The sequence below is a fragment of the Enhydra lutris genome, unplaced genomic scaffold (assembly GCF_002288905.1).
Source record: "Enhydra lutris kenyoni isolate GAN:26980312 unplaced genomic scaffold, ASM228890v2 scaffoldscaffold59, whole genome shotgun sequence".
In the NCBI taxonomy this organism is placed as follows: Eukaryota; Metazoa; Chordata; class Mammalia; order Carnivora; family Mustelidae; genus Enhydra; species Enhydra lutris.
This window is the reverse complement of record NW_019154143.1, coordinates 4356648-4381331: the sequence shown is the minus strand read 5'-3', so window position 1 is coordinate 4381331 and position 24684 is coordinate 4356648. Positions and strand designations below refer to the sequence as shown.

Genomic DNA, 24684 nt, shown 5'->3' with positions numbered 1-24684 from the left:
GGGAATCCGTATGCACAAGTACATCTTCTCAAAGGATACTCAAAGTATAAATGCTTTGAAGTGGCATTTGGGGAGAAAATACATTAAAAGGGAGTCTCAAAACTCAGTTACAGTGTCATATCTTAAAAATGTATACATCATGAAGTCATCGTTGGTCTGTCCCAGCAGGTATACGTGAATTTTCTGTGACTTGGCTCTTCCCCTCCTCTGGACAGGGCCCTAGACCATTCCTCACTCCTTACTCATAATCTTTACCATTCATCCACATCTCATCACCCTCCTGGAGAATACTGTCTTGCTTTCAGTTCTCAATGATCCAATTCTTAATGGTTGTTTGAGGGTATATTTGTGTGTCTGTCTCTCTCTCCATTTTTGGCATTGCCACCTTTCCTTAAAGATCACCTCCTCATACCAATTTTAACTTTTCACCAGATGGCCTATGACCTTCAGGTATGAAAATCATGAATTTAGAAACTGGAAAGAGAAAATGGTAGAAGGGTAGGCTGCTGCATTAGAGACCATTTATCTACATTTCTGGGAGTATGTGAAAGCTCGCAAAGGGCCAGTTTCTCACGGAGTGCACTGTTCATGTCCATGTTCATGCACATAGATCCACACAGTAGTACCTGGGACTCTGCTTTCCTTCAGTCCCATCACCTGGTACTGACCGTCCTACCATTGTCTTCCAAACTATCTGGGTCTTTAGTTTACCTCTAAGAAAACTTGTGTTCAGTTGATGATGCCTCTAGCTAACCAACAAACCTCCTCAAATGCTTGAAATGAAACAAAACACTCTTTTGATAGAGCCGTATCCCCATCAAACATTGGAAGCGCAATGATCCTTTCACGGATGAGTACCATTGTGGTTTAACAACTTGCTTATTGGAGATAAACCTAGAACAGAATCCAGGTCACTTATCCTTACTAGCCTGGTTTTTCCTATAAAACACTTGAGTCTATTTGTATACGGTAGAATTATTTACCATGCCTGCAAAGGACTCCAGTTTGTTTAGATATAATGGAATTATTTCGGAATGAGTTGCTAAAAAAAATCTTGCTCCAAGAAATCTAGTGATGTATTGTAAAGACGTCCCTGTCTTTGTAGTGAATTAGCAAATAGAAAAGAGTCCTTTGAATTCAGTAGAGGTTATAGGCACACAGCAGCACCCCATCATCCCTTTCTTTTGTATATTAATTTAATGTTCCTAATTTTATGGGTAGGTAGATCTTATTTAGGTGGCTGTCAGACTTAAAGTAGGAAGAAAGTATATTTTGTGCAGGAGTGAAAATAGGTGAGAATTCTGTCATAGTCATTACATACTTACGGCCTAATCACATTCCTATGAAGCGTGACTGTACTCGTGCAGGGGCTTATTCATGGTATCCAGCTCAGGTAAGTGTTGGTTTTCTGCTCTCTCTCCTGTGGTCTTTGTGATTTTGGGGAGTATCTGAGAATATCAGAGATACTTAGATACTCTGAGATCATCTGGCCATTAATATATTAGGAAGTTTTGGTTGAGCACTTGGCCTGTTTTAGCTAGAAGCAGTACCTACAGCAAGCAACATGAGTTTTGTTTGAAAATAAAGTATTTTTCATGTAATTAGGGTTTCATAGAAGTAGGTGTTATGATGTTGATTTGGGCTTGTATTATTGTTATTAAATAAGCATTGGTTTTCTTTTTAAGAAAAAAAAAACAGATAAAAGGAAAAATTTGCCCCCCTGTTGATGAATTAATTCTGTGAACCTTTTATTTATGTATTATAACCATATGTATTCAGCCAGAAGTTTTTCTTCTCTCCCTCTTACAACTAAACAGCTTTGGGCAGAAGCATGCAACCTTTTTACTATTAAGTTTCTCTGAAGTAAGGCCAGAAAGTTTAAAAATATTTTGACCAATATGGTTTAAGAGTCTGGTTATGTCTCAGTTTGTTCTGACGGACTTGATTGAATAACATCTTGCATTGTCAAAGAAGTGATGTAATGAATATTCTCTCATTCTACAGGATATTCTTAGGCTAACAAATGTATCTCCCACCTAGTAAAATATAGAAAACCTCCAATTTGGGAGCAGTTTCCCTGCTTAGAAACTGATCTCCTTGTCTTGGGTTTATACTGGGATATGTTAGACTCTTGTTGGTTTCTTTCTTCTGAGGAAGTTAGACTTGGTCTCTCTTACTTTTTTTTTGAGGTTCTATAAATTTTACAAATTCATAAAAATTTGAGACAATATCAAACCTATAGAAAAGTTGTAAGTGCACTGCAACTGTTTTTTGGTATCCTAAAGTATTAGAAAGTAAGTTGCCAACACGGTGCTTCTCGTCCTCAAATACAAGGACCTTCTCCTACATGACCACACTATGTGCAATGACCTCAGAAGATTAACACTGACCTCTCGTTACCATGAAATCCTCCTAAGATAAGCCTTGTGAAAACTAGTCAACTGGCACAAAAAAAAAAAAAAGAAAATTTGAGTATTGCGTTATGCAGAAAAGGTCATGATAATTCATAGTTGAGAGAAGATCTAAGTATATGTCAGACAAAATATATATACTTACGATAAACTAAGTGACATATTAAAAGTCAGGTGAAGGGCGCCTGGGTGGCTCAGTGGGTTAAGCCGCTGCCTTCGGCTCAGGTCATGATCTCAGGGTCCTGGGATCGAGTCCCGCATCAGGCTCTCTGCTCGGCAGGGAGCCTGCTTCCCTCTCTCTCTCTCTTTCTCTCTGCCTGCCTCTCCGTCTACTTGTGATCTCTCTCTGTCAAATAAATAAATAAAATCTTAAAAAATTTGTATAAAAGTCAGGTGAAGACGATCAGGGTAACGGGGCCATTGTCCATGCATTTGCTTAGAAACTCCAGAGTGTGGCTGCATTCACGCTGATGCTGAATATATGAGCTGTTCTGATGACCGATCATTTGACCGCTGGATGGTGCCAGCCTTTGACGTTGTAGTTGGCCTTGGTAACTTTTCTCACAGTCTGCCATCTTGGTCTTAATGATCTGCTTCCTGATGTAGCTCCAGAAATTCAGTTATTCAGTGTAGGTATTGCAGTACAGCAGAAGGCCTCTTGAGTGCATGCAGCTTGTAGCTGTCCACTATAGCTCAAGAATGGTCTTGTGTGAATGAATGTCCTGCCTTAGAGCTCTGTTGCTGAAGAGGATGAAAACTTGCCCTCTGTGACCAAAAAGACCAACCCATCTTTTGCTTTCATTTTATTCCGGAGATGATAGTCCTAAATGAAATTCTTCATATAATTTTTCTCTGATTTATATTAGCAAGTGCCATTGTCAGAGTGAATTATGGTTGTGAAATAGGCTAAAGAACAGTTTTTCGTAGAAAAAGTAAAAATCCTAGTTAATTAAGCCTAGTTCTTTGAGTGCGTCATTATAGGAGGTCTTAGTTTTAAAAACTATACTCTGGATAAATCTTTAATGTACACGTTCATGTTAATGTTGGTTAATCTTAAAGTTTTTTATATGTTTGAAGAAATTTAAGAAAAAATTCACACATTTCATCACCTCATCAAAGTGATTTGTGGGGGCACCTGGGTGGCCCAGTCAGTTAAGCATCTGCCTTTGGCTCAGGTCATGGTCCTGGGGTCCTGGGATCAAGCCCCACATCAGGCTCCCTGCTCAGTGGAAAGCCTGCTTCTCCCTCTGCCTGCTGCTCTCCATGCTTGTGCTCTCTCTCTCTCTTTGTCAAATAAATAAAGTCTTTTAAAAAGTTTATTACACATATGGATTCTGATTATGCTGTATCCTCTTAAGGCTCTTGCAGACCAGTTTGAAGATAAGACTACATCTGTACTGGAACGTCTGAAGATTTTCTATTGCTGTCAAGTACCCCCTCACTGGGCCATTCAGGTATTTTTCTTGCTGTTTGTCATTGGGTATGGAAACTACTTTGCTTTTGAAAGAAAGTTAAGTACATTAGAAAGGAATGATTTTTCAGTTTATGTTGGCGTTTTCAAATATTTCAGTGAAAAGAACAAAAGTATCTAGCTAGGGATTGCCAATTACTTCAAAATGCTCCTTTGGTTAAAGTGATATTAAACTTTTAAAACATTATTAAGCCACCCTGGGTGGCTCAGTCATTGGGTGTCTGCCTTTGGCTCAGGTCATGATCCCAGGGTCCGGGGATGGAGCCCTGCAGTGGGCTCCCTGCTCAGTGGAGAGCCTGCTTCTCCTTCTCCAGCTCCCCCTGCTTGTGTTCCCTCTCTTGCTCTGTCTCTCTCTGTCAAATAAATAAATAAAATCTTTAAAAATTTTTTCTTTAAGGAATTAAAGACAAGATTAAATAGAATCCTTGAAATTAAGTAGTGAGAGAACCACAGAAACTTTCATTTTTGAAATAACTTTATATGTAAAAGCTGGTTAGGACCTCCTGCTTGAGAATGAACCTTTTAACCAAGTTGTTGACAAAAAGAACTTAAAGCGTTTGTTTCTTGCTCTATCTGGTGAGATAACCCTTGACTACCTTTCTTTTTCTGAGATGTGAGAATACCTAGTGTAGCTCCTAAGGCTCCATACTGGGATAGAGATTCAGGTCCCTGTGTTATGGGTGTGGCCTCCCTATTTTGTAAACTTTCTGGTCCTGAAGGCAACTTAGATACCAGGTCCAGTTTCTTAGTATTACTGAGAAGAAAACTGAGGCCCAGGGCAATTAACGACACTTTTCCAATGTTGATCACATAGCTGTTCATGAAGTAGATCTCTGGTTTCCCAACTTTTAGTCTAGTTTCCCTCCTTTCCTTAGCTCTTCATTGGGCTGTAATTATGTCAGCTAATGACAACCAGCTTTGACTGTATACTTAGTATGACGCATGCATTTTGTTCTGCCTTTTGCACACATTATCTTATTTTATTGCAACAATTGTGTGAAATATCCCCATTTTATAGTTGAGGAAGCTGTGATACTGAGAGGTTAAGTGGAGTGAAATGGTGACAGGCAGAAATTTCTAGATGATTTAGTAACTATTGTCATTTCAGCCAGCTTCCTGTCCTTTCTCGTGGAGTACACACCTAGGTAGTGATTTAGAATTATATATGCCAACCCACTGTTCAATGACTCTGAATCCCCATTGTTACATTTCTTTGTTAGATTTCTTTGAGTATGTCATTTTCTTTTTCTTTTTCTTTTTTTTTTTTAAAGATTTTATTTATTTATTTGACAGAGAGAGAGATCACAAGAAGCCAGAGCAGCAGGCAGAGAGAGAGGGGGAAGCAGGCTCCCTGCTGAGCAGAGAGCCTGATGTCGGGCTCAATCCCAGGACCCTGAGATTATGACCTGGGTGGAAAGCAGAGGCTTACCCCACTGAGCCACCCAGGTGCCCTGAGTATGTCATATTCTTAAGCATAGAGTAAAGTAGGGGATTTATTACACATTAGAATTCACTTTATTGAAGGAGTCTCAATATAACAGGCAAATGAAAAGCTTTGTTATATTATCTCAAAAGGACTACCTTTATCAAGAAGGTGTTAACAGCTGGAACTTTTTGGTATGTTTTTGACCCTGATCTATGAAATTAAGTGCCTTGTCCTGTGTGGTTTGTGGAGGATCAGCATCTCAGATTCTGAGCTATTATTATGACAAACATGTATGTTGAGGGTATAGCTTTCAGTCTATCTCTGTACAGAAGCATTAGGAAAACTAAATACTATTCAAATAGAATTTAGGCAAAATGTTTATATGTTTAGGAAGCTGTGGATTTTAGGATCTTTAGGCAGTTAGATAAACATCCTCTTTCATTAACAATTTAAATTGTTTGTTTCTTTCATTATAGGGAATGACCATATCTTTATGTATTATTTTTAAAGATAAAAATAGGAGTGTAGTAGCGTAATTTATCATAAAAAGAGAATACCTCTAGCTAGCCCTAATATCATAGATGCCATAACTTTCCTCATCTATTAAATGAAAAGATTAAACTACTTACCATGTGAGTACTAAGGTTTATTCCAGCTCCCATGTGCTATGTTCAGTTTTTTAAAATGTACAAATAACTTAAAATAGCCAAATACCCCCAGATCCATGGCATACTGAAGAAGTAGATCATTCCCTTTATTTATTTAAAAAATATATATTAGCTTATAACTTTCAGATATATTTTGTTTTACTTTCTAATTTTGTCAACCTAGATTTTCCATATCCTTTGGCTTCTTAACTCTTAAATATGTACTGAATTTTGAAAGAGCAGTAAAATTTAACAGAAAACAATTCATTCTCCACTAATATAAAATGCTTTCTCCATGCATTCTCCATGCATTATACAAGAACTTTACCTACTTTTTTTTTTTAATATTTTATTTATTTATTTGACAGAGAGAGAGAGATCACAGGTATGCAGAGAGGCAGGCAGAGAGAGAGGGGGAAGCAGGCTCCCCGCTGAGCAGAGAGCCTGATGCAGGACTCAATCCCAGGACCCTGAGATCGTGATCTGAGCGGAAGGCAGAGGCTTAACCCACTGAGCCACCCAGGCGCCCCTACTTTTTTTTTTGAAGTAAGCTCTTCACCCATTGTGGGGCTTGAACTCATGACCCTGAGATCAAGAGTCACATGCTCTACTGACTGAGCCAGCCAACCACTCTGAACCTCACTTTTTAAACCTTTCTAGTATTTTTTTCCATTCCTGCAGGATGGACCACTTATAAGCCATAGTGTATTTACTTTTTTTTTTTTTTTTAAGATTTTACTTATTTATTTGACAGATAGAGATCACAAGTAGGCAGAGAGGCAGGCAGAGAGAGAGGAGGAAGCAGGCTCCCCACTGAGCAGAGAGCCCGACGCCGGGCTCAATCCCAGGTCTCCGGGATCATGACCTGAGCCGAAGGCAGAGGCTTTAACCCACCGAGCCACCCAGGCGCCCCATATATTTACTTTTTAATAGTTTAACTTTCAGTAACCTTACCACAACTTGCCCCCTTTTTTATCTGCCAAGTCTGGGAAATAAAGTAGTTAAGTTTTTTGGAATGTATTCTAAATAAATCCAGGTAGATCTGAGTGGGAAGACCCAGAGATGCTTTCATGAATAAAGTACACAAGTGCTAATGTATAGATTTCTATCATTTATGTCAACTGCTTAGAGTTTTTATTGTTTGAGTTCAATCTCATTTTTTCCCAGTTTGAGATATAACTGGCATATAACATTGTATTAATTTTATGTGTACAACATAATAGTTTGATATATCTGTATATTGTGAAATGGTCACCACAGTGAGTTTACTTAATATCCATCTCCTCACATAATTACAGATTTTTTTTCTTGTGATGAGAATTTTTAAGATCTATGTTCTTAGCATCTTTAAGTATATAATTCAGTATCGTTAACTGTAGTCATCAGGATGTATATTATATCCTCAGAACTTTCTTATGATAGGAAATTTATATTTTTTGACCATCTTCACGCATTTCTCTCACTACTACCCCTCAACCTCTGGCAGCCACTCCGTTTCTTGAGTTTGACTTTTTTAGATTCCTCATGTAAGTCAGATCATACTCTGTTTTTCTCCATCTGATTTATTTCACTTAGCATAAGCCTACCAGGTCCATCTGTATTGTCACAGATGGTAAGATTTCATTCTCTTTTATGGCTGAGTAATACTCGTGTGTGTGTGTGTGTGTGTGTGTGTGTGTGTGTGTGTGTTGCGTGTTGTGTGTATGCACAGACTACAGTTTCTTTATCCATTCATCCTTTGGTGGATACTTAGGCTGCTTCCACGTCTCAGTTATTGTAAATAATGCTATAACGAACATGGGGTTGAAGATATTTTTTCAAGTGAATATTTTTATTTTGAATAAATGCCCAGAAGTGGAATTGCTGGATCACTCAGTAGTTCTATTTTTAATTTTTTGAGGACCCTCCATATTGTTTTCCATGGTGGCTGCACCAGCTGACATTCGCACCAACAGTGCATGAGGGTTCCCTTTTCTCCACGTCCCCACCAACTCTTATCTTTTTGATACCAGGCATTCTAACTAGAGTTTTTAAAGTTGATTTATTGCATCTCAGCTTTACAATTCAGAGATGGTCACAGAATCTGCAGGTAAGAAAGAAATGCTGATTTTCTTTGCCTTTTAAGTTCTTCTGAGTTCTTAGGAAAAAATTGATACATTGAGTGTTTTGAAAAGTTCCTATATTAGAGTTTTTTTAAATTCCTTACCCTGTATAAAGAAACTTGCTAAAGTAAAGGTAAAGATTGAATCATTGCAAATTTCTAATTAGTTGAGGTCAAATTGTAGAAATGATGTGTTTATTACAGTAAGAGACCCTTAAAATGGCAGGTTAGCACACCCACAAGTGAAACAGGAATTTCTTTACATAAAGAAATGTTCATTATTTTAACTTGATTCTTCTAGCGCCAACTTGCAAGTTTTCTCTTTGAACTGGGATGCACGAGTTCAGCCCTTCAGATATTTGAGAAGCTAGAAATGTGGGAGGATGTTGTCATTTGTTACGAGAGAGCTGGGCAGCACGGGAAGGTATGTAATAGGAATACTCTGAGCACTGAGAAGAGCCTTCTATTTTGGGGCATCTCTCTCGCTTGCTCTGTTTTTCTAAGCCCACTTTTGCTGGTAGTTCACTTACTTTCTCTTTTTTTCACTTTTTCCGCCAGAAATCTTTTTAATGTTTTCTCTGATTTTTGTTGGGGCAAATAATTTTATAAGTATACATGTACGTGTATAGGTAAAAGAGAAAAGCAGGCCGAAACTGATATGATGTATGTTGTTTGGGGTTGAATAATGGCAGTGTTAAAGACTCTGTATTTTGATCTCTTTCCTTTGCTAACTCTCTTCCTGAGGACAATTTCAACGTGAAATATTATGAATGATTTTAAGCATCACTGGGTTGCCCCATGATCAGAGTTTGTGGGGTTGAAGGGAGGGTTACCTAGGAGGGAGAGCAGTTGGGTGGGTCTTTAGAAGGAAATCTCAAGGTTGTGGCCCCCCCACCCTCCTTAGGGCAGAAGAGTTGTCAAGTGTGTAATGCACATTTAATTCCACCCTTAAATTGGCTCAAGAGGAAAAATGTTGCAATATTTATATCTGTTATTAATTTGTTGGTTTTTTCCCCATCATAAATGAAAAAATTTTTCAAAGAATAAGGAGTTCTGCCTTGTGAGTGTCTGTTGAAACTGACACATTGAAGTCATATGTTAATTTTGGATTAAATTTTGAAATGACTCAATTTCTATCATAAGTGTAGTACACAAGCAGAGTAAAACCCACACATTGGCTCATTTATTTCTATAGTCAACTTTTTACCATCTCTCTAAAAAAAAGAAATAGTGGTACAAGTACATGTGTGTCTGTTTTTGAAATACCTTCCTAAGTCTGTCTTATTTTAGACCAGTAGTAAAAGTTACATTCCTTTCACTAATCACTTATGGCAGTGAAGGTTTGCATTGTATTAGTGTAAGGAGAAGCCAGCATGGGAATAAAGTTTTACTGTAGAAGATTATAGAATTTTAATATTTTAACCCCGGGAAAGAACTCCGTAATCATCTGTTCCAGCTCCCTCCATTTGGCAATAAGGACAGGCATCTCTAGAGATTTGCCTCAGGTCACAAAGCCGGTTCCTGATTATTAGCTCCAGAGGCCCCTTGCTAGCCTTGCCACGTGCTAGCTTTGTGGTATTGGGCAACTTACCCCTGCCTGCCCCCCTCTCCCCATGACTCAGTTTCCTCATCTACCTCTGTACAGGTTTTCATTTTGTAACATCTGTCAAGTAGGTAGAATGGTCCTTTCCTCACAGCACTCCACGTGTGTTGGCTGCTCTCACTGCTGTGACTCTAAGATACATTTTTTTCACTCTGAATTTGGAATGTATCTCACACTTAATGGTATCTATCAATTGCTGGTTGTCAGGTGGCCATGTGGACCAGTTGTCATTGCCTGTGCTTGTCCACACTTGTCCCAGTTCTGTTTAGTGTCGTCGTTTCAACAGTTATGTACCTGGTATCATTGCTACATATGGTAGATATAATTGCCATTTAGAATATCTTCATGAAAGATTTTATTATGATTTGGCATTGTAACAAAAAAGTCACTGAATACACAGAAAAGGACAGAAACAAAGTAGAGAGATGTAAATTTGTATTTGTGAAGTAAGCATTTGTCTTTAGGGAAATCATCACAATTTCATTTGCTTTTCTTCAAAAATAACAACTAAGTGCTTTATGGGAGCCAAGAAAGGACACCCCTAGTAGATGAAGCTGTGTTTTGTAGAGAGATGTGTGTGTGTGTGTGTGTATATATATATATATATATATATATACACACATATATAAAAAAAGGTTGCCATTTAAAATGTCAAGCAATGTATTAAAGGCAGGAAAAATTACCAGACTTTCAGATTAGAATTTAAAAATATCAAAGCAACAAGATGCTGATGTGATTCATTCAAGGCATTATGTCATCATTTATTTGAAAACATTTTTTTCTTTATTAGTTAGAAGTTTGTCTCATGATTGATAGTGTCCCAAATTTGATGAAATATAGTATTATGTTTCTTTGAGGATTTAATTTTTTTTTTTTTTTTTTTTTTTTTTAGTGTCTGTAAGCTTGGCACTAAAGCAGGATTCGGCTGCTTAACAAAGGAATAAGTGGGTGAATGAGTGTCTTGATTTTCAGTCTGATGTGTTTCCCATTGTGGCATTCTTCACTATGCTAGTCCTTTACACTGGTCACTAAATAAATGCATTATATATAAAATTACAGTAGTTTTGGAAATAGTGATTTTTGAAATAATTAAGTTGTTAAATCCCAAGCTCCCAAGCATGTCTTGAAATACTAAATTTATGTAATTATTTTTAGAAAGGGTGGAAAGCTGAGATTTTCTCTAATTGCAGAAGAAAAAAGTAAGGAATCGATCCCTTTCAAAGAATAGATTTGACTCTGTCCTCTAAAGTAGTTGTAGTATTCCTGTTTTTTTAATTGGCACATGATCTTCTAAGCATTGTCTTATGAAAATGATTGATTTCCATGTTTCTAATTATTCTAGAAAATTTTCTTATCTTAATTTTTAGGAATGTGTAGTCATTTACCTAGTCTTAAAGTCTTTTGTGAGTTTCAGCCAAACATCCCCCCAATTTTTTATTTTAAGGGTTGATTAAGCATTTCATTTATCACATAAAAGACTTCCCTTACCTGTTATTCTTATGCTATATTTGCAGATTAGTTTAACCAGAGACCCTAAAAAGTTTTGCTTCAAGCTGAAAGCAAATGTTTTATTTCTAAAACAGCTGAGATTCTTCTAGTATTTGGTCATGTGCCAGTAGTTGTCACCACATTTGATTTAACTAGAAGTTTGTGAAATTTTAATCCTTGCATTTAGTGCTTAATGGCATAATTTATTTTTAAGAGGCAAATTCAAGAAAGTATCTAATTCTAATTATTGTGTTCTGGTGCTTGCACCCTATTACTGTAGGGTCTCAGACTTTCTAATTTCATCGCTACTTAACAGAAATTCTCATTATTTAATGACCATTGGCAAAATAGCTTCGATTAATTTTGCTTGACCTTGGGATCAGAACTGGTTCTCATCTGTTAGCATTTAGTTTTTTAAAGTTATCTGGCACACTTCTAGCACTTTCCCCAAGCCTATGGACAAATTCTTGTTTTGGTGCACAAATTTGGTCCCCAAATGAAAGACAAAGATTGAGCTGGTATGAACTGCCTGCGGGAGGTAGGCATGAAAGGAGTGGAATGGTGAGGGGGAGGACCTCTCTTTTTTTTCTCTTGTTCCTAGCAAACAAGCTTACCTGAGATTACATAGCTTTATCTTTTATTTTGCTGTGTTTGCAGATCATTGTAGCTATTAGCTCTTTAAAATTTTTCCTTTACGTTACAAGTAAATGTTTTATTTCTAAAACAGTTGAGATTCTTTTAGCAGTTGGTTTGGGTTTTGGGGGGAGGTGGGAGGGAGGTTTCTTTTCTTTTTTTTTTTTTTTTAAGATTTTATTATTAATTTGACAGAGAGAGACAGCGAGAGAGGGAACACAAGCAGGGGGAGCAGTAGAGGGAGAAGCAGGCTTCCCGCCGAGCAGGGAGCCTGATGTGGAGCTGGATCCCAGGAGACCTGAGCTGAAGGTAGATGCTTAATGACTGAGCCACTCAGGCACCCTGGTTTCCTTTTTTTTTTTTTTAAATTAATTTATTTTAGAGAGAGCAAGAGCATATAAGCTGGGGGGAGGGATAGGGGGAGAGGGAGAGAGAGAAATTCTCAAGCAGACTCCTCGAGGAGCATGGAGCCTGACTCAGACTCCATCCCAGAACCCTGAGATCATGACCTGAGCCGAAACTACGAGTCAAATGCTGAACTGATCGAATGAGTCATCCAGGCACCTAGGCGAAGGATTCTTCTAAATTAGTTTGTTTATGTGATGTAAAAGATTTCCCACACTCTTTTCCCACACTGCAGTCAGAGTGATCCTCCTGAAAAATAAATCTGATCAGGTCTTTCCCACTCTTCAGTAATTCCCTTTGTCTCCAGGATTAAGCTCTTTAGCGTGGATGGTTTACAGACCACTGGATGATCTGACTCCTGCTTACCCTGCTAACTGCATTATCCCCTTACTCTTTTATCTCTGCTTCATCCCCCTTAGTACTTGCTCATTGAGGTTGTGTTAAATTTCCACAAGATTGAAACTACTTATAATTTCTTGACTTTGCAGCATTGCTTCACCTCAGGACCTTTGTATGTGCTATTGCCTGTCCAGAACTTGTCCTACAGCTCACTCCTACTTATTCTTCAAGTTTTTCTTTGGTGATTACTTTCCATAGTGACCTTTCCCGGCTACCTCCCTCTCAGATTTGGGGTGTTTCCCTATGCTCCTGTGGCACCCAAACTACTGTGATGTCCCATTTGCTGACTTACTTCACTTAATAAACTGTAAGCTATTTTATATAGTATATAAGCTATAGTACTTACAGAGGTCTCCCCAACACGTAGCACAGGCGTGGCACATGGTAAGTCTTCAAAATATTTGCTAAATGACCTGTAGTCTTTCATTATGAATAGTTATTGCACTGAAGCAAATCTCCAAGTAGATACTCCCTTTGCACTTTATATATGACAAAAGAAACTTCTCCAACTCCTGCCATGTATTCTCTCTCTAAAAACAAATTAAGAGATCTCTCCCCTCCCATTTTAATCTTTTACTCTAATAATCTCTTTAATGTAACAACATACAAAGTCTGAATTGTTTTTACCATTTTCTGATTAGCCTTAGTAAGTGGCACATTTTGAAATCGGAGCTTAGACCTTCATTTTCTCTTAAACTTACACTCTTTTCTCCATACCTGCCTCTCATTGGGACTGTTGTTCATCCCTTGGAAATTAGATGTTTGAGGGGCGCCTGGGTGGCATGTCAGTTGAGTGGCGGACTCCTGGTATCAGCTCAGGTCTTGATCTCAGGGTTGTTAGACTGGGCCCCTCTTTGGGCTCCATGCTCAGTGCAGAGTCTGCTTGAGATTCTCGTTCCCTCTCCCTCTGCACTCCCCCCTCACTAATATGCATACATTCTCTCTCTCACACAATAAATCTTAAAAAAAAAAAAAAAAAAAAGAAATTAGATGTTCAGTTTTTAAGCCAAAACCTGTTGTTGTGCCCACTTGAATGAGAAAAAGAGGCAAAATATACTCTGTCACTTGGTAATGCAACTAGGAGATGAGCAGCTAATTGGATAACTAGGCCTGTTTTTAATTATTCTGTTTTATCTTGGACCTGGAGTATTTATGTTGGCAAGTTCCCTTTGGAAAATCAAGCCAGAATGTGGTATTGTCAGACACATAAATGTAAAAAGCAATTAGTGAGCCCTTGGCTCAGTGAGAGAGTAGATAGGACCAGGCACTGCCACACAGAAGAAGGTTACTGGGTGGCGAATTACTGGGGTGGGATAAAGGGTTCTGCGCTTTTCACCTCTCATTTACTGCTTATAGGACCAGAATTTAGATGAGGAGCCAACTGCCATTCTGCTAGGAGAGGGAATCTTAAGCAGACTCCACACCCAGTGCGGAGTTTGATCTCCCGACCCTGAGATCATGACCTGAGCGGAAATCAAAGAGTCGGACGCTTAACCGACTGAGCCACCTAGGCGCCCCCATTCTGCCTGTCTTTGGGAGCCAGCCTCTATAATTGCAAACATCAGGATGCATTTTTGCTCGGCCACTGGGGAGAAGACTAGAATAAATGACACCCTAAGTTGTTTGAGTTGTATGCACACAATCACACAAACACACTTTTTAAAACCTAAAGCTGTTGTCAAGTGGCCAGATCTGACTACTAGAGGGACCTTAAATTCTTAGCCTGCCTTTTTTCCATCCTCTCGGAACAAGCCCCTAGCCATTCAGCCTGATGCTTTCATTTCTGCAGTCCTCAAAGACACTCATTGTAGTTAGCACCGTATCTGGGTCTAGAGCTCATTTCCTGCCTCCACTCTTTGCCAGGAGGGCTCCTTCTGGTTGCTGCTCATAGTCTCTCTCTACTGAGCAGACGTCACATCAGATGAAGGCCAGGCCACTCTTGTCACACATTCTAGTTATTAATGACTTTCGCTCATTCACAAAATCAGGGCATACATCACAGACAACAAGGGCACTTGGTTTTGATGATTGCTCTGACTGGAGGATGAATACTTTTCCTGAACTGTTTTATCTCCCTTTTCACCAGAGATTGAACTTCATTTTTACACATATCGGTAAAAAAAGTTGTTTCTCAATGTTCTTAGTCCTAACAAGTCATTTCCTAGGTGCGACCATTTCCTAGGTATGACCACTTGGGTTATAAGGGCTGTGAAATTCAGGTTCTGCTTTATGACCTCTCTGTTCACTAGAACTAACTTGTTGTTAGGTATGTCCTGTCTTAGTCATCCTCAGTATTGATGTCAGCTGGGTCATGTCCCCTGAAGGAGTTCTCCCTCTATTCCCAATGGGAAGAATGTTTTATGTCTTTAGAATCTGAAGATCCTTAGGAAACACGAGTAGCCCTTTGTGACTTTAGTGTGATTTTCAGTTGAATTTATCCAACATTTATAGAGTACCTGCTGTGTGCTCAGCAGTGGTATACCAAAGAGAAGTAAGAGACAGAACTTACCTCCAAGGAGCTTATAACCTGATACTACAGATCCACATGAATAGAATATTTTAGTATAATAGAGCAGGTGCTAAGATGGAATTATGTCCAGATTCCACATTCTATCTGGCCATCATATTGAGAGCTAAATATTTCTCCCTCTGCTGTCCTTCTCTAAAGCAGTAGTCCACTCAGTTTGCATCTTGTACAGATTTTTTCTCTGAGATCTCTAGGATCTCCTCCCATGATTCTCTCCACACTTTCATAAAAAAAACTAATGTTTAGTTAAAATTAGCTTATGCGGAAAAATTTAACTTTAACTTTGTAGTGATCAGAAGCTTTCCCCTTTGACCTCACTTCCTTTAGTCCTCTTGACTCAGGTACATAATCACTCCACTCAGCAGTTGACAACAGCATTTCTTCTGTGGGAGGAACTATACACAGTCGACCAACGTGACTATTTACAGAAAATTGTAATATCCCTAGAAGCTGTTTCTGTTTACTTCTGTCTTTCTGGCAGTGAAACCTCAGGCATCTTACTTTCTAATCTGGTTTTCCAATGGAGAGAGTTGAGGAAGAACACAAACATTTGCTTAGGGCTTACTGTGCGCTGGACAAAAGTTAGGGGATTTCACACCTCATTCTTGTAGGTGAGGCACAAATGAAGAACAGACTCTCAAGATATTAGTTACCTTGCTCAGAGTCCTACGTTTATGAGCAGTGCTCGCGTTTGGACTGCCTTTCTAACTAACGGCCCCTAAATGCTCTCAGGGCAGGAGAACGCGCACTTGCTGTCCGCTAAAGGTGGAAGGTTAATACCCTAAATCTGACATTGCTAGAAGTATTTTGTTTGGCTTCTCTTAAAGAATCAAACAATGTGGAAACACGAGGCCATGTTCCCACATTATTGTACTACGTGGGTGGAGTTCAGCAGTGGCTCCATCTTTTATGGGCTCACTCCCCAGCCTGCTTCATAATCTCAAAAACTGGCAAGAATCTCTGGGCATTTGAGTGTGGCACCCTTGCTCTAAGCAGCGTGGCTTACCAGTGCCATTATCAGGAGGGGGAGCGTGAATTCAACCATAACTATAGGTTCTCCTGAAGCCTCAGCTGATGTCATTTTATACTGAGATTCACTTGGTGTAGTTATTGCCACAAAATTGTATTAAGAATAATAATTAGTTATGATTAGAATAATAATCAGTTACAGAATAAAGCAGATTGTTGTAACAGCCTAGATATGTGTGTATATTTGGGTAGAGAAATAGTCTTCTGGGTTTGCAGCTAACAGGATTCCCATAAGCAACCCAGTTTAATTGTAGCCAGTTGCCCAATTATGTATGCCTTTTTGTGTTTGGGAATGTAGTTTTATTCTTTTTTTTTTTTAAGATTTTATTTATTTATTTGACAGACAAAGATCACAAGTAGGCAGAGAGGCAGGCAGAGAGAGAGGGGGAAGCAGGCTCCCCGCCAAGCACAGAGCCCAATGCGGGGCTCAATCCCAGCACCCCAAGATCATGACCTGAGCCGAAAGTAGAGGCTTTAACCCACTGAGCCACCCAGGCAACCCTCCTTTTTTTTTTTTTTTTTAAAGACTTTATTTACTTATTTGACACAGAGAGAGATCACAGGTAGGAAGAGAGAGAAGGGGGAAGCAGGCTCCCCACTGAGCAGAGAGCCCAATGTAGGGCTCAATCCCAGGACCCTGAGATTGTGACCTGAGCCAAAGGCAGATGCTTAACCCACTGAGCCACCCAAGTGCCCCCCCCCCTTTTTAAGTAGGCTCTAGCATGGGGCCTGAACTCACAACCCTGAGATCAAGACCTGAGCAGAAATCAAGAGTCAGACGCTTAACTGACTGAGTCATTCAGGCACCCCATTTTATCCTTTTTAATAGATCTTTAGATGACAAATTTCTTGTAGTCTATAAAAACGTGCATCTCTATTTTCCCATAGGGAAGTAGCAGCCCATAGCCAGGAATACCAAACCTTTTGCATTCTGTGAAGATTTCTGGCCACCCACATTCTGATATTGCACAAGGGATGTTATAAGCCCTTGTGCTTTATTTATGTTCACTGGGCATATCTTTTATAGTTTTTTATTTGATAATAAATTATGTAAATTGAGTGGCTAAGTGGAGGGAGGAGGAGCATATAGAGCATTTTGGAGAGGCTGAGGAAGAAGACTGAGGAATGCAGGGTGACTAACTGAAGAAAGGAAATATATTGCCTACAAGCTTTGCCCTTGGGAAAGATCATTCTGTTGGCAGGATGAAGAGGTATAAGATCTCAAGGAGAAAGAACTCACTTATAAAAAATGTGGGATAGGAATTTGAGGAAATAAAAGGCTGGTTCAGACCAAGCAAGATTACTGCTCTTGCATTTCTTTCTTTCTTTTTTTTTTTTTTTAATTATTTGTATTAACATATACTGTATTATTTGCCCCATGGGTACAGGTCTGTGAATTGTCAGGCTTACACACTTCACAGCTCTCTCTGTAGTACATACCCTTCCCAATGTTGATAACCCAGCTACCCTCTCCGTACCCCTCTCCCCCGGGCAACCCTCAGTTTGTTTGGTGAAATTGAGTCTTTTATGGTTTGTCTCCCTCCTGATCCCATCTTGTTTCATTTTTTCCTTCCCTGCCCCCCAACGACCCCCCACTCTGCCTCTCAAATTCCTCATATCAGAGAGATCATATGATAATTGTCTTTCTCTGATTGACTTGTTCGTTCAGCATAATACCCTCTAGTTCCAACCACATTGTTGCAAATGGAAAGATTTCATTTCTTTTGATGGCTGCATAGTATTCCATTGTGTATATATACACCACATCTTCTTTATCCATTCATCTGTTGATGAACATCTAGGTTCTTTCCATAGTTTGGCTATTGTGGACATTGCTGCTATAAACATTCAGGTGCACATGCCCCTTTGGATCACTACATTTGTATCTTTAGGGTAAATACCCAGTAGTGCAATTACTGGGTTGTAGGGTAGCTCTATATTCAACTTTTTGAGAAACCTCCATTCTGTTTTCCAGAGTGGCTGCACCAGTTTGCATTCCCACCAAGAGTGTAGGAGGGTTCCTCTTTCTCCTTATCCTCTCCAACATCTGTTGTTTCCTGACTTGTTAATTTTAGCCATTCTGAATGGTGTGAGGTGTATCTCACTGTGGTTTTGATTTGTATTTTCCTGATGCCGAGTGATGTTGAGCATTTTTTCATGTGTCTGTTGGCCACCTGGATGTCTGCTTTGCAGAAGTGTCTGTTCATGTCCTCTGCCCATTTCTTGATTGGATTATTTGTTCTTTGGGTGTTGAGTTTGATAAGTTCTTTATAGATTTTGGATACTAGCCCTTTATCTGATATGTCATTTGTGAATATCTTCTCCCATTCTTTCCTTGTCTTTTGGTTTTGTTGACTGTTTCCTTTGATGTGCAAAAGCTTTTGATCTTGATGAAGTCCCAATAGTTCCTTTTTGCCCTTGTTTCCCTTGCCTTGGGTGATGTTTCTAGGAAGAAGTTGCTGCAGCTGAGGTCGAAGAGGTTGCTGCCTGTGTTCTCCTCAAGGATTTTGATGGATTCCTGTCTCACATTGAGGTCTTTCATCCCTTTTGAGTCTATTTTTGTGTGTGGTATAAGGAAATGGTCCAGTTTCATTTTTCTGCATGTGGCTGTCCAATTTTCCCAAACCATTTATTGAAGAGATTGTCTTTTTTCCATTGGACATCCTTTCCTGCATTGTCGAAGATTAGTTGACTATAGAGTTGAAGATTTATTTCTGGGTTCTCTATTCTGTTCCATTGATCTATGTGTCTGTTTTTGTGCCAGAACCATACTGTCTTGATGACGACAGCTTTGTCATAGAGCTTAAAGTCTGGAATTGTGATGCCACCAATTTTGGCTTTCTTTTTCAACATTCTGCTGGCTATTCGGGGTCTTTTCTTGTTCCATATAAATTTTAGGATTCTTTGTTCCATTTCTTTGAGAAAAAAATTGATGGTATTTAGATAGGGATTGCATTAAATGTGTAGATTGCTTTAGGTAGCATAGACATTTTCACAATATTTATTCTTCCAATCCATGAGCATGGAACATTTTTCCATTTCTTTGTGTCTTCCTCAATTTCTTTCATGAGTACTTTATAGTTTTCTGAGTATAGGTTCTTTGCCTCTTTGGTTAGGTTTATTCCTAGGTATCTTACGGTTTTGGGTGCAATTGTAAATGGGATCGACTCCTTAATTTCTCTTTCTTCTGTCTCATTGTTGGTGTATAGAAATGCAACTGATTTCTATGCATTGATTTTATATACTGACACTTTACCAAATCCCTGTACAAGTTCTAGTAGTTTTGGAGTGGAGTCTTGGGTTTTCCACATAAATTATCGTATCATCTGCAAAGAGTGAGGGTTTGACTTCTTCTTTGCCGATTCGGATGCCTTTAATTTCTTTTTGTTGTCTGATTGATGAAGACAGGACTTCTACTACTATGTTGAATAGCAGTGGTGGTAGTGGACATCCCTGCCATGTTCCTGATATTAGTGGAAAAGCTCTCAGTTTTTTATCCTTAAGAGTGATATTTGCTGTGGGTTCTTCATAGATGGTTTTGACGATATTGAGAAAGGTACCCTCTATCCCTACACTTTGAAGAGTTTTGATCAAGAAAGGCTGCTGTACTTTGTCAAATGCTTTTTCAGCATCTATTGAGAGTATCATATAGTTCTTGTTCTTTCTTTTATTTATGTATTAATAATTATTAATAATCATTGTTTGATTTGCAGATGTTGAACCAACCTTGCAGCCCTGGAATAAATCCCACTTGGTCATGGGGAATAATACTTTTAATGTATTTTGAGGAGAATTTTCACATCTGTGTTCATCAAGGATATTGATCTGTAATTCTCTTTTCTGATGGGGACTTTGTCTGGTTTTGGGATTAAGGTAATGCTGGCCTCATAAAATGAGTTTGGAAGTTTTCCTTCCATTTCTACTTTTTGGAACAGTTTCAGGAGAACAGGTATTAATTCTTCTTTAAATGTTTGGTAGAACTCCTCTGGGAAGCCGTCTGGCCCTGGGTTCCTGTTTGTTGGGCGATTTTTGATGACTGCTTCAATCTCCTTACTGGTTATGGGTCTGTTTGGTTTTTCTGTTTCTTCCTGGTTCAGTTTTGGTAGTTTACATGTCTCTAGGAATACATCCATTTCTTCCAGATTGTCAAATTTGCTGGCATATAGTTGCTCTTAATATGTTTTTATAATTGTTTATATTTCTTTGGTGTTGGTTGTGATTTCTCCTCTATCATTCATGATTTTATTTATTTGGTCCTTTCTCTTTTTGATAAGTCTGCCCAGGGGTTTATCAATCTTATTAATTCTTTCAAAGAACCAGCTTCTAGTTTCGTTGATTTGTTCTATTGTTCTTTTGGTTTCTATTTCATTGATTTGTGCTCTGATCTTTATTTCTCTTCTCCTGCTGGGTTTAGGCTTTCGTTGCTGTTCTTTCTCCAGCTCCTTTAGGTATAGGGTTAGGTTGTGTACTTGAGACCTTTTTTGTTTCTTGAGAAAGGCTTGTATGACTATATACTTCCCTCTCAGAACTGCCTTTGCTGTGTCCCACAGATTTTGAACAGTTGTGTTTTCATTTTCATTTGATTCCATGAATTTTTTCTGTTCTTCTTTAATTTCCTGGTTGACCCATTTTTTTCTTTAGTAGGATGATCCCAATCTTTTGGTACCGTTTGGTACCGTTGAGACCTGATTTGTGACCCAGGATGTGATCTATTCTGGAGAATGTTCCATGTGCACTAGAGAAGAATGTGTTTTTCTGTTGCTTTGGGATGGAATGATGTGAATATATCTGTGATGTCCATCTGGTCCAGTGTGTCATTTAAGGCCTTTATTTCCTTGTTGATCTTTTGCTTGGATGATCTGTCCGTTTCAGTGAGGGGGGTGTTAAAGTCCCCTACTATTATTGTATTATTATTGACGTGTTTCTTTCATTTTGTTATTAATTGGTTTATATAGTTGGCTGCTCCTATGTTAGGGGCATAGATATTTAAAATTGTTAGATCTTCTTGTGGGACAGACCCTTTGAGCATGATATAGTGTCCTTTTTCATCTCTTATTATAGTCTTTGGCTTAAAATCTAATTGATCTGATATAAGGATTGCCACCCCAGCTTCGTTTTGATGTCCATTAGCATGGTAAATTGTTTTCTGCCCCTTCACTTTAAATCTGGAGGTGTCTGTGCCTCTAAAATGAGTTTCTTGTAGATAGCATATTGATGGGTTTTGTGTTTTTATCCATTCTGATATCCTGTGACTTTGGATTGAGGCATTTAGCCCATTTACACTCAGGGTAACTATTGAAAGATAGGAATTTAGTGCCATCGTATTGTCTGTAAGGTGAGTGTTACTGTATTTGTCTCTGTTCCTGTCTGGTCTACTACTTTTATGCTCTCTCTTTGCTTAGAGGACCCCTTTCAGTATTTCCTGTAGGGCTGGTTTGGAGTTTGCAAATTTTTAATTTTTGTTTGTCTTGGAAGCTTTTTATCTCTCCTTCACCTTCTATTTTCAGTGTTAACCTAGCTGGATATAGTATTCTTGGCTGCATATTTTTCTCATTTAGTGCTCTGAATATATCATGCCAATTCTTTCTGGCCTGCCAGGTCTCTGTGGATAGGTCTGCTGCCAATCTAATATTTCTACCATTGTATGTTACAGACTTCTTGTCCCGAGCTGCTTTCAGGATTTTCTCTTTGTCACTTAGACTAGTAAGTTTTACTATTAGATGACAGGGTATGGACCTATTTTTATTGATTTGGAGGGGGTTTTTCTGTGCCTCCTGGCTTTCGATGCTTGTTCCCTTTGCCATATTAGGGGAATTCTCTATTATAATTTGTACTAATATACGTTTTGCCCCTCTCTCTCTTTCTTCTTCTTCTGGAATCCCAATTATTCTAATATCATTTCATCTTATGGTATCACTTACCTCTCGAATTCTCCCCTCGTGGTCCAGTAGTTGTCTCTTTTTTGCGTAGCTTTTTTATTCCCTGTCATTTGGTCTTCTATATCACTCATTCTCTCTTCTGCCACATTTATCCTAGTAGTAAGAGCCTCCATTCTTGATTGCACTTCATTAATTCCTTTTTTGATTTTAGCTTGGTTAGATTTTAGTTCTTTTATTTCTCCAGAAAGGGATTTTATTTCTCCAGACAGAGTTTCTCTAATATCCTCCGTATCTTTTTCGAGCCCAGCTAGCACCTTGAGAATCGTCATTCTGAACTCTAGATCTGACATATTACCAATGTCTGTATTGATTAGGTCCCTAGCCTTCAGTACTGCCTCTTGTTCTTTATTTTGTGGTGAGTTTTTCTGCCTTGTCATTTTATCCAGATAAGAATATATGAACGAGAGAGTAAAATACTAAAAGGGTGGCAAAGACCCCAGAACAATGTATGCTAACCAAATCAGAAGAGACCCCAAACTGGGGGGAGAAAAAGGGGGGGTACAAAATAAAAAAAACCCATATATATATTATATATATAATATATATGTAATAATATAATATAATATAATATAACATAATAATACATAATTATATGTATATGACTTGTGAGTAGAACAGAGCCACCTACTTGATTTTGGGTATATTTTGGTCTCTTAGAAGAAACTACCTCCCAAAATTTTAAAGAAAGAAAAACTTATATATATACAAAAATAAGGGTAAACACACTGAAGGGATGGAATATGACTGTAAAGATGAAAATTTAAAATTCTAAAAAAAGAATTAATAAGTTGTTTAGAAAAAGAAAGAAGAAAAACAAAAGTGGGCGAGAATGTGCTCAGGCTGGAGACTAGAACAAAGCTGTGTGCTAGATTTAGGGTATATTTTGATCTATTAGGAGAAACTGTCTCCCAAAATTTTTAAGGAAAAAAACTATATGTATACAAAAAAATAAGGTTAAATACAATGAAGGATAAAATATGACTATAATCATGAAGGTTTAAAAAGATTTTTTTTTTAAGAAAAGTATTGTTAAGATAAACTAGTTACAAAAATGTTAAAAGAGGAAAGAGGAAAAGTTTAAAAAATTAGAATAAGAAAAAAATAAAATTAAAAAAATTTAATTTAACTTTGCAAGACTAAAGGATCATGGGGAGAAAGCCATGAATTCCATGCTTTGCTTTACCCTCCTCTGGAATTCCACTGTTCTCCTTGATCAGTGAATTTGGTCTTGGCTGAATGTTCTTGCTGATCTTCTAGGGGAGGGGCCTGTTGTCGTGATTCTCAGATGTCTTTGCCTGAGGTGGAATTGCGCTGCCCTTGCCAGGGGCTGGCTAAGTAATCTGCTCAAGTTAGCTCTCAGGACCTTTTTGTTCCCAGAACTCTTTCCTTAGAACTCTGGAAGACTCGAATACAAATGAAAGCCTCCCAGTCTCCAGCCTGGAGGAGCCGAGAGCTCGGGGGGGCCCCCCTCCCCGGTACGCCCTTGGAGAAAAGTGCTCAATCACGTCCATCTCCCTGGTCTCCGGCTGCGCTCCGAGCTCACCCAGCCTGTGACCGAGCGTTTATGTCTCTGGCACACAGGCCCGTTTGGAGTCTCCAAACCCAGCTGATCTGCCACTCTGCTCTTCCAGGGGGGTCTCCCCAGATCTGCCACTTGTAGGGTCTCTGCTCAAAGAGCAGTGGACCGACTGTGCCTTGGATCACAGTTTAAGGTAACCCCAAGCTGAGAGCTTGCTCTTTGGCTCTGTCTCTGTAGCCGGCTTCCCTGCTCTGATACCTGCAAGCTCTGCTACACTCAGACACCCCCAATCCTTCTGTGACCCCGCAGGACCTGAGACCACACTGTCCCCGTGAGGACTCCACCCCCGCTTTGCCTCTGGAGTAATGTCCCTCCGTGGAGCTGACTTCTAAAAGTTGGGATTTTGTGCTCCATTGTTCTGCTGCTTGCCAGGAGCCAGCCTCTCCCCCTGTGGTCTATCTTCCCGTTGCTTCGGATTCACTTCTCCCTACATCCTTCCTTTCAGAAAGTAGTCGATTTTCTGTTACTGGAATTAATGTTCTTCCTCTCTTTGATCTCTTGTTGAGTTTGTAGGTGTTCAGAATGGTTCGATAACTATCTAGCTGAATTCCTGCGACCTGATATCATTTCAGTCCCGTACTCCTCTGCCATCATGCCCAGGAAGCTGCTCTTGTGTTTCTTAATTTCTTCAGGAAGCTACCCCATTTTGGCCCTTGAGACCCATGTTCCAGTGAATATTATACCCAGAATTGATATTGTTTGGTAACAAGATGTTGCATACCACTCACTCTCTGTGTTCCTCATTTTTGTAAGAGTTTAGATAGATAACGAGTTGGTGAAGGAAGTACTTGAAATCCTCAGTAACTTAGCATTTTCAAATGTGAAGGTTTTCATGATTATTATTTAATCTTTCACTTGTATATTTGTCTTTGCAAGGTTGCCAGCACTAGGTCTGTGTTGTATGTCTTTGGACATACAACATGATCTTTACAGTCTATATTACAGTGCATTTAGAAGTAGAATAAGTATTTGTAGAATGGTAGTTTTAGGTCATGCAGGTGTTTAAAGGGTATGACCTGATGTTCT

The 24684-nt window shown here is 38.9% G+C and overlaps 1 protein-coding gene across 2 annotated transcripts in view; it reads left to right on the top strand.

Moving 5' to 3' along the window:
• The window catches only part of LOC111158484 (tetratricopeptide repeat domain 27), a 176648-nt gene that overhangs the window by 88469 nt on the left and 63495 nt on the right, over positions 1 to 24684 (top strand). For both annotated transcript variants that reach the window (XM_022520527.1, XM_022520528.1), the window contains exons 11-12: positions 3770 to 3865; positions 8358 to 8480. In XM_022520527.1, coding sequence (XP_022376235.1) covers positions 3770 to 3865; positions 8358 to 8480 — 219 coding nt within the window. The remainder of the gene's footprint in view (positions 1 to 3769; positions 3866 to 8357; positions 8481 to 24684) is intronic.